This window comes from Coffea arabica, chromosome 2c (genome assembly GCF_036785885.1).
Source record: "Coffea arabica cultivar ET-39 chromosome 2c, Coffea Arabica ET-39 HiFi, whole genome shotgun sequence".
In the NCBI taxonomy this organism is placed as follows: Eukaryota; Viridiplantae; Streptophyta; class Magnoliopsida; order Gentianales; family Rubiaceae; genus Coffea; species Coffea arabica.
The window spans coordinates 15,583,713-15,593,498 of NC_092312.1; the positions used below are offsets into that span (position 1 = coordinate 15,583,713).

Sequence of the window (9,786 nt, forward strand, 5' to 3'; positions counted from 1 at the left end):
GACCCTTTTCAGTTTTCAAGAGTAGCGTTCTAGCTAAGCCAAAAGTATATGAACTAGCCATGGAGAATGCTTTTCCGAAAGGTTTGGTATGCTGAACTTGAAGATGCTTTCCTGACGAATTAAAACTACAACAACAGTCAGTTCATAGAAGTATCACCAAAGCAAATTGAACCCAACGACGGCCAAGATGATCAATCGTCAAGTGGTGCAAGAGCAAACAAGAATAGTAAATGCATGCCCCCTTATTCATGTGTGTTGAAAGTTGGAAACTCATTGCCCACTTGTGGCCAAACTACTTCAATTGAATGTGTCAAATTGTGACAAATAAGGGATCATTGATGACAGAAAGTTCGAATACATACTATTATTGATTATAAAAATTCCATACCTATTGCTGAACCCATCAATGGGTATCTAGATCCTATTTTGCAAGACTTTTCTTGGAATAGTTTATAACAGGCACTGAAAATTACTGCAACTAATACTCCTTAGTCAAGGAGGCATGTGCTTGTAGCATATCTTTTCTGAATTTTCTATGCTCCCCACTTTATAGTTACCGTATTACTGAAAAGATAAAGACGTAAAGCAAATATAAGTGCTAATGAAAAACATAGAGGAGAAGTAACTAAAATGCACTAGTGAATCGTGGACAAATAAATTCTGAGCCACTCAAGCACGAGAAATCAAATTGTAGGGTTTGTATCACCTGTCACTTGTGAATAAGCCACGCTTCTTGCTACAATTATTTTTAAGTGACATTAATATTGAGTATTGACAGCTTTGTAAAGCAAGTCCTCATGGATAGCCTCTATGCCACTAGACAGTGGACTTTGCTAGAAGTTGACTGGGTCGCTATAAATAGCGCAACAGGCTCAATTATAAGTTACAAACTAGCAAATGAAACATATAGCTGATTGAGTAGATGGCTGCAGATGCTGGAAATGTATACGTTAACATGGAAGAAGAAAGCCATGCTGCCGGAAATAGAATACAACCTATGTCTATTGCTCCCGCGTAAGTATCTCATAACTTCACCACCACTGCTACTTGCACTTAAATAATTTGTCTGTTCTCCATTTTTAGTTTTTGTCAGTTTTATTCGAAATCTCCTGACTTCTTGCACGAATTTGCAACATACTTTTTTGCAGACCAGCACAGTGGACTGCTGATGAAAAGAAACAATCATCTTTCAGCCTGAGCGAAAGGCTAGGCTTGGACGAGTTTCTCTCCTTAAATGTTAGTGAAAATCTTTCAACGGACAGACCCGTTTTGCAGTTCAAGCTGCGTTCATTAGGATTGGAATTGTGTAACACGAGGCTTTATTTCTTTTGCTCGTATCTTGATCAAATTTCACGTTGGGTTGATATATAACTTTGATGCAGGTCTGGAGAGCATCTGTAGGGGAACTTCTTGGCTCAGCCGTTTTGGTCTTCATGATTGACACCATAGTCATATCAACCATCGAGACAGATGTGAAAATGCCAAACCTGATTTTATCAATTCTCGTGGCCATTATCATTGCGATTCTTCTACTAGCCGTGCATCCAGTTTCTGGAGGCCACATAAACCCCATCATCTCATTCTCCGCGGCATTAGTCGGGCTTATATCAATGTCGCGCGCCATAATCTATATCATCGCTCAATGTGCGGGCGGCGTGCTAGGGGCACTAGCACTTAAAGCGGTGGTTAGCAGTAACATCGAAAGAACCTTCTCACTGGGAGGTTGCACCCTCACCGTAATAGCACCGGGTCCCCAAGGGCCAGTGACAATAGGCCTGGAGACTGCCCAGGCGTTTTGGCTGGAGGTCTTTTGTAGCTTCGTGTTCTTGTTCGCTTCAGTCTGGATGGCATACGACCATCGTCAGAGAAACTCCATTGGCCTGATTCCTGTTTTCTCAATCATCGGAATCGTGCTGGGTCTTCTGGTGTTTGTATCGACGACAGTCACTGCTACTAAGGGTTATGCGGGCGCAGGGATGAACCCTGCTAGGTGTTTCGGCGCAGCAGTTGTTAGAGGAGGCCACCTGTGGGAGGAGCACTGGATATTCTGGGCAGGGCCTGCTGTAGCTTGTTTTGCATTCTACGTTTACACGCGGATCATTCCTAATAATCATTTTCATGCAGAAGGGTTCAAGCATGATTTCTTTGGCATCCTAAGGACTATTAGCAGGCTGGAACGTTAAACATGGTAGAAATTTACCAGGATGGAGTTGTTGCCTTAGCCTATAGCTAAAAAGGGGAAGACGATGTATGATACTTTCCTATATATACGTGATTGTGATCGGTGATCATATTCGTACTAACAAGCTAGACTTTCTGTATTTCGATGGAGAATGTCTTCTATGATAGTAAACCCTTGTATGGTATTTACTTCCAATCGTGTCAAGTGTAAACGGATGTTGTTCCCAAGGGAACAGATTATGAATGTCAAACTTCCTATCCCGTCGGGTGTAAACTGATGCTGTTCCCAAGAGAACAGATTATGAATGTCAACTATTGAGGTGTGGATGTAAATGTTGCCATGCCTGCCGAAATTGTTGAGCATTAAGTTCAAAATTTTTAATACGCGACCGCTGGCGCCTCAATAATTAGTTGCATGTCTGATGTCTAAATTTCATCTTCTTGTTAACGATCGCCCTTGCATTTTGCCTTCACCTTTTTCGTCTTTCGGGTTGAGATTTGAGAAGAAAGAAATCAGGAAGGTTCCAAGGCCCACCACAAGACTAGAATACAATATCACAGATCGTCTGCATGCAAATGAGAAATTGAGAATAGGCCGTCTGAATAATCGGGCCGACTCAGTCATCAACACTTCCAAGTGGCCTTTTTGATGTGCAAGTCAATTTGGGAGTTTATATATATTCAACAATCGCATTTATGAGTTTACCAATTAGGAAAATCAGAAATACAACAATTATAAGTTTATCGTATTTGGGAATTGAGAATTTCAACTTGCATGAGTTTATCCTTTCGAAAAATTTCGAAATTTAACGCGTACTGATTCTCGTTAAATGTTACGAAACCCAACACATTTAACAACCGGGACATTAACCAAATAGCTTTAAGATCCCTGATTTAACAAACCCAATACATTTAATGTATATATATGCTAAAAAGGTGATTGAAAAATATATTTACGAAAAATATAAAAAAAAATTTTGGATAAAAATTACATTCCAAATAAGGTCCAGCGCTGCGGTTGGCGTCTGCTCTAGCTCACCATCCATCACCATAATTGCAGGGGGCCATTCGGGTTGAAAGTTGAAACACTTTTGAGGTCCTTTATATCGTTAACTCCTTGTCGATATTGCTTCGTGTTTAAGCTGCGTCTTACCCTCTTCTATGGGAATCCCAAAAGTGTCAAGTCATTAATTGATTGCTTAATCATCAATTATTCAGCTGTGCTATGCGTCCTTGTATTTGTATCAACCACAGTCCGCCCACAATCACAATCGAAAGGCGCAACGGATCTCGTCGTATATTACTCAGTTAATAATTATTAAATTTTTAAAAAAATAAAAAATTAAATTATGATATTTATAAAGGAGAAATAACTTATTAAGGCTTGGCATAATTGGTAAATAATTAGGGGTGAGTCCCCACCCACTGACGGAAATGTACATTTTAGGTCAATCATTTTTTGATCATTACTCTTGTGTATTAGCGTACCTTGGAAGACGATTGCAGATCCGTCTCGCCCTTCTTATCATTTATTTTTTAAAAGCTAATTATATTAATTTATTTTTGTATTTCACATGTTCATCTTAAATTCATCATTGATTGTTCTCAAAAGAATTCTCATGCCCTGAAACAAACATCCAAAGGAATAAAAGAAAAAGGGAAAAAAAATAAAAGATTCCAAAATCAATAAAAACTATAATAAGCATAATCCCTTTCATTTATTATACATCTATTAAACTCTTTTCTCAAAAAAAAAAAAAAAAGAAGATGATGATGATCTCTACAAATGAATATTATAAACAAATTATAATCTTTCGTATTTGGATTGTAATTTGCTCAATAAAGTTAATTAGTTAACTCATAAAATAATATTTTTTGTACATATATAAAAATATATATATATATATATATATGCAAGGCTCGACCCTTTTTTGATCCGATCAAAAGATTATCTAATCTTTAGAAATGGATTGGTACGGATTCCACCATCAATGGGTTAACAGATTTTTGGCCCTAACCTAATCGGCATACCCTAACCTAATCGGTAAAATCGGTTTAATAACACGATACGAGCCCATTCAACCGTTCTAAAGTTCAAAGTCTTTCAACACACACACACGCACGCACAAGGCCTGCGCACACAAAACAAGAATAAATAGCATGACAATGACCCAACCAAAAAAAGAAAAGGAAAGGAAAAGAGGAATGAAATGAAATGCTCTTCAAATTTTCTAAATTCTTTCTTATTGGATAATAAGCCAGTACTCGAATATTTCTTCTCATGACGATCGAATATTTCAATTCTGGTCATAGGGTCGGACTAGAACATCAAATCTCTGAAGAGAAAGATTGTCATATTGTAGTTGGCCTGGAAACAAGAACAACTTGTTTTGGCATTGTAAATTTGCACCTCATCCAGATTCTGTATAGAGAACGAAATCATCTACGTAGCTTAAAATTCATCTGTGTTCAATTTTAGTCGTTAAAAGTTACAAGGACTATTATTCCTGCTTTCTTCATAATTCAACAGGTCATATTTGTCAACAGCATTATGAAGAAGGAGCTTCCAAAAGCGTGGAGGAGGACGCAAGCGGCACATGCAGGGCAGAGTTTGTGGTCCTTTTGTGGAAACAGATATTGGATTGCCTTCCAGTTGCAGCATGGTACTCCCAAGTATTTCAGTCAGAAGCTTCTTAAACTCATCTTCTTTAACCAACTTCCTGTCATCCGCATCTAACTTCTTGAAAGCTTCATTTATGATTTTGTCGATCTGCAGAGATTAGCTAAAGCGTTTGGTAAGATGAGCTTAAGACCGGAGAACCTCTAATCAGCCTGAAAAGTACCCAGTTCGAGGTGAAACTGCACCAGGCTTGAGGACTGTTCCTTTTACACATTAAGCCAAATGCAGATTCTATAAATAGGTCAGAAAGCTAATCGATTAACTTGTACATAGCTATTTCTTCAATTATCCCTTACTATGATTTCCCAATTGGAACGGCAAGTCTCATCTCATAATAAGTAGTAAAAATGAGCTAACCTCGAAAGACTGATTACCTGATCAACAGCACCCAGTGGGCCTAAGCCAGATGATGGGACCAGAACATCCAGAGCAACACGCAGATTTGTTTTGACAATTTTCCACTGCGATCTCTTGGAATCAAGGCTTGCCATATCGGCTGCAACAACTTGGCCGAGTCATGACCGGAACGGGGCTAACAATATGATACCGTTACCCGCATCGCCTCTGAAACTAAGTCGGATACATATCGCGGAGAACTCTGCGATATGCAATAATATGATACAGAATCGTCGAATAGTGGCGAGAACTTGGCGATATCTACTGTTATGAATCGGAAACAAGAGAAAGGAAAATTTCAAGACACAAACCTATAGCTAAATACTAAAGCTTTCCCACCCCTGTGACATGAAACAAAACAAAATGAAATGTCACGCAAAAGGACGTTCATAGAGCTTCTGGAAAGTTTTTATTCCTGCAACTTCAGCCGATGAATGCATCACATTTCACGTACATATCAATCAAGGAAGTCCCGAAATGTATATGAAAATCTAAACCAGTTCCGGTGCTCATCCGATGAACGCACTTTCCCAGCCAAAACATGATAACTCTGCATGCACAAGACTAATAAAAGAAAACAAACAGTATCCAAAGCAAATTTGATAGGTATGTAAAAAGAATAAAAATATGTTCTTACTATATTTGATAGAATTCAAAAGTTATACATAATTCATGAATTTTAATATTTTCGTGACATTTATTATTGTTGTTTTTTTATTTTAGAAAATTGAGATCAATCACCTAGGCATTTCTGTTGATCAATGTAGGTGAAAATGCTTATTGAGAATATGGTGAAAATGCTTGCTTCTTTATGTCTTTATATTTTATAACCTTATTTGATAGGTATTTGTTTCTTTTGCTCTATTGAAGTAAACACTGCTACTTTCTTTATGTATTGGGATTCTCATTGTGTTATTTAAGATATGATGGTTTTACTCTTATATTTAATTTTTGATGTCATACAAAATAGGATTAGAAGACACACTTGATGCTAAAATCTTTTACTACTAATGCTATAGGTTTATGGTAATGGCAGCATTACTTTATTTAAATAATTAGTAACTATATATGATAATGTAGATATTTAGTAAACTTAATTTGATAATTGTGTTTGTTATCCTATTTTTTATTTTTAGTAATTTTTTTTAGAATTTTTAATGCTGCGACGAATGTGAAACAATCACGACCGCGAGGTGATCATGATGGGCGACAGGGAACCATGCTTGGAATAGTTTGTAAGGAAGTATCCAGAGCCTGTTGAGGAACAAATTGGTGCACCTCAATGTCCAAGCACAATGTATGAAATCATTTCAACACATTCAAAAGACTTGCCATATAATTTATTTCTTCTTAGATAAGTTGGACAAACTTGAGACGAAGATGATAAAGATACCAATATTTGCACGGGCCCATAGCTAAATTAGAATCCACTAGAAAAGAGTTATCACTAATAACGTGCACAGAAGACAGAATAAGTTGGATGCCACTGTTCTTAATTTACCACCAGCAGAAATTATTGGTGTGTTTGGACAGGAAATTATTTGCCCAAATATATTTATTTACATTATTATTACAATTTTCATTACACCTTTTTATCTCACATACATCACATCACAAAAAGTGCTGCAGTAAAAATATCTCAATATTAGTATTAATGTTACTTTACCAACCGTATCCAGCTCAAATTTGTTGGATAGCAATCTTCTTATTCCGCTCCCATCAAATGTATTCTCAGTATGTGCAACAATTACGGGCTGCTCTTTCAGAAGTTTTGCAACAGTCCCTGCGACATTCTTGAACTCACCAAGAATGTAGTCAAATGAGACAGAAAACACCTAGATGAGCCGCTATATCACCGAGGTACCGGATTTTCTATAAATGCTGTCTAGATAAGTCCATCACTTGATCTCATGCTTTACGAAACTCTAATTTTTCTACTGGGTACTCGACGGGCACTCGTTAGAAAGATCCATCGTTTAAAATGAAAAATAGCCCCTCTGTGACGAGTACCCGTTACAAACAGGCAAAGTAAATTCCATACTATCAACGTAGATTCCCTCTGTGACGAGACTTTCCACGAAGCAGCAGAAGACTAAAGTATGGAGGATGTCACCAGCAGAAGACTTTACATAATTCTAGTATTAGAGTACGCTATATTCTTGGTGCTGTTACTTGTACCAGGTGAGAAGAATTAGTCACTAGTTGAAACTGTCTCTTCTTTAAATATCGTTTGAATTTTTAAGCTGTACACAGGAAGTATGTATGACAAGACTTTTTCACTCAAGCGTATCTTGAATCTTGGTTTTTTGTTTCACGGCTTCTGAAATATCCTATAATGAAAAGGAATCCCCCTAAGAATATTTCTCGGAATCAAAAGATTAGAAGAAAAAAATTGTAGAACGCTGGCAAACGAATTTAGAATCAGACAAGTTCGTTCTTTTCTGTCAAGATTGGTAATTACGTAGTTGCATGAATAAGCCAAAACCATATGCTGCCTCTAGCCATTTCGCCTGTTCCCGAACTGGGATCAATCAGTTTTTGAGGTCGCTAATTAATCCTGATTTTTACTTAGAAGTCAAAAAAAATTACACGAGTTAAATAATGAAGTTTACGTGAAGGGTGAAATGCATCGAAAAAGATTAGCATTTTAATAATCGAAGGTAAGGTTGCAAATGTAAGCCAGTCTTTTGAAATTAATCAATTATGACTCACTTACAGTCTCTCGTGAATCATGATGAGTAAGAAAAATCGTCGAAGAACCACAATTTGATTTCTATATCATTGAGTTCATAGCCAGGAAATTCGTAATTCATCAATTGCGCAGTTATATTCCCTCCTCCAGGAGAATACGAAAAGAAAAAGAAGAAAAATATTTGTTCCCCTGCTAATTTTTTATACAACGGGGTATCTTTCAGGCTTAAAAAAAAGGGTTAATTACATTCACCTCCCCTGAGGTTTGACCATATTACCAATCAATCCCTGTAATCTGTCCAAATAACAGTCTCACCCTTTGAATGATCAAACATTTAACAAAAACCCCCTTAATGCCGAAAATGCCCTTTTTGAAGCCATATTGCATTAAAAAAAGAACATATTTTTATTTATTAACCTTCAAGTAATCCAAAAAAATAGAAAAAAATTTTTGCTTATTATTTTATAAAAATCATATCTTTACTTCCATAAATAGTTTTGAATCAATAATTATTTTAAATCTTAAAAATTAGATAAATTGAAAGAAAAATAAAAAAGAAACAATTATTTTAAATTCTCAAGTATGGTTCGAATTTGTGATTCAAGGCATGTTGCGGAGAGCACAAGACATGTTTTCCTCAATTTGAACCATATTTCAGGAATTAAAATAATTTCTTCTTTTTTTATTGTTCTTTCAATTTATCTAATTTTTAATATTTATTTTTAAGATTTAAAATAATTATTGATTCAAAACTATTTATGGAAGCAAAGATATGGTTTTTATAAAATAATAAGCAAAAACTTTTTCTATTTTTTTGGATTGCTTCAAGGTTAATAAAATAAAAATATGTTCTTGTTTTAATGCAACATGGTCTCAATAAGGGCATTTTCGGCATTAAGGGAATTTTTGTTAAATGTTTGATCATTCAAAGGGTGAGACCGTTATTTGGACAAATTATAGGGATTGATTGGTAATATGGTCAAACCTCAGGGGAAGTAAATGTAATTAACCCTTAATTTTGTCATGTTAGAGACAGCACTTGATGTAATTAATAATCTGCAACTCCATTGACATGAAAATACAACGAAACTGAAATTGAGGAAAATCCCAAGACGTTGGTTAGGTACTTAGTTTTAATTTTCTTACACTTTCCCCATCTCATTCGGGATAATTAAAGCCTGAAACACATATTTTGACTCACTCTTTCTTCGTATTATTAAAATTTCATATTCACTTCTTCTTCCTCCTCGTCCTCTGCCTCTTCCTCTTCTTCTTCTTCTTTCTCTTCTCCTTCTCCTCTCTATCTCTCTCTTTTTCTACTCCCTTCCCAAAACAGCAGCATGTGTTATATAACTTGAACCAAATATACACTCAGTTGACAACTGCCACAATTTCATTCTGTACCTTCGATTCAAGTCACAAAAGGAGAGTATTCTTGACCTAATGGCGTTATGCATGTTAGTGATAAATCTTGCCAAGTTACCCTAACATCATCCCCCTCTCTTCTAATAAAAAGGTGAGGTCCTTGTATCCTCATGCGAAATGTCCAATAGTTAACATTTCTTGACCGTGTAATTAAACGTACTCTTCATATGCGTGGTTAAATCGAACTGATTTATACTGGCGAAGTAAAAGTAGTGACATCCTGCATTAGCAATATTTACAATAAAACTGTCACTAATGTTTGAGACCTCAATCGTCACGCACCTCTCCCCTAGGAAAAACTAGCAAGCACAAAGTACCAAAGAAGAATAGAAGATAGAAGAAAAGGCAAAAACTATTAGCATTCTACCATTGCATATCATCACAAGCTATTTAATTCTGACGATCTGGGTCC

The 9,786-nt window shown here is 36.3% G+C and overlaps 1 protein-coding gene across 1 annotated transcript; it reads left to right on the forward strand.

The window, feature by feature from the left end:
- Positions 1 to 854: 854 nt before the first annotated feature.
- Positions 855 to 2,534, forward strand: LOC113731183 (uncharacterized). The gene is made up of 3 exons (XM_027256294.2): positions 855 to 1,014; positions 1,149 to 1,236; positions 1,383 to 2,534. Exons 1-3 carry the CDS (start codon positions 923 to 925, stop codon positions 2,181 to 2,183), a joined length of 981 nt encoding a protein of 326 aa, XP_027112095.1. The 5' UTR covers positions 855 to 922; the 3' UTR covers positions 2,184 to 2,534.
- Positions 2,535 to 9,786: the final 7,252 nt, after the last annotated feature.

Excerpts from the sequence above, each read along its gene's own strand:
- LOC113731183 (XM_027256294.2), top strand. The coding sequence starts at position 923 with ATGGCTGCAGATGCTGGAAATGTATACGTTAACATGGAAGAAGAAAGC. Across the intron at positions 1,015-1,148 it reads CCTATGTCTATTGCTCCCGC|ACCAGCACAGTGGACTGCTG; the intron begins GTAAGTATCTCA and ends ACTTTTTTGCAG. Across the intron at positions 1,237-1,382 it reads ACGAGTTTCTCTCCTTAAAT|GTCTGGAGAGCATCTGTAGG; the intron begins GTTAGTGAAAAT and ends ACTTTGATGCAG.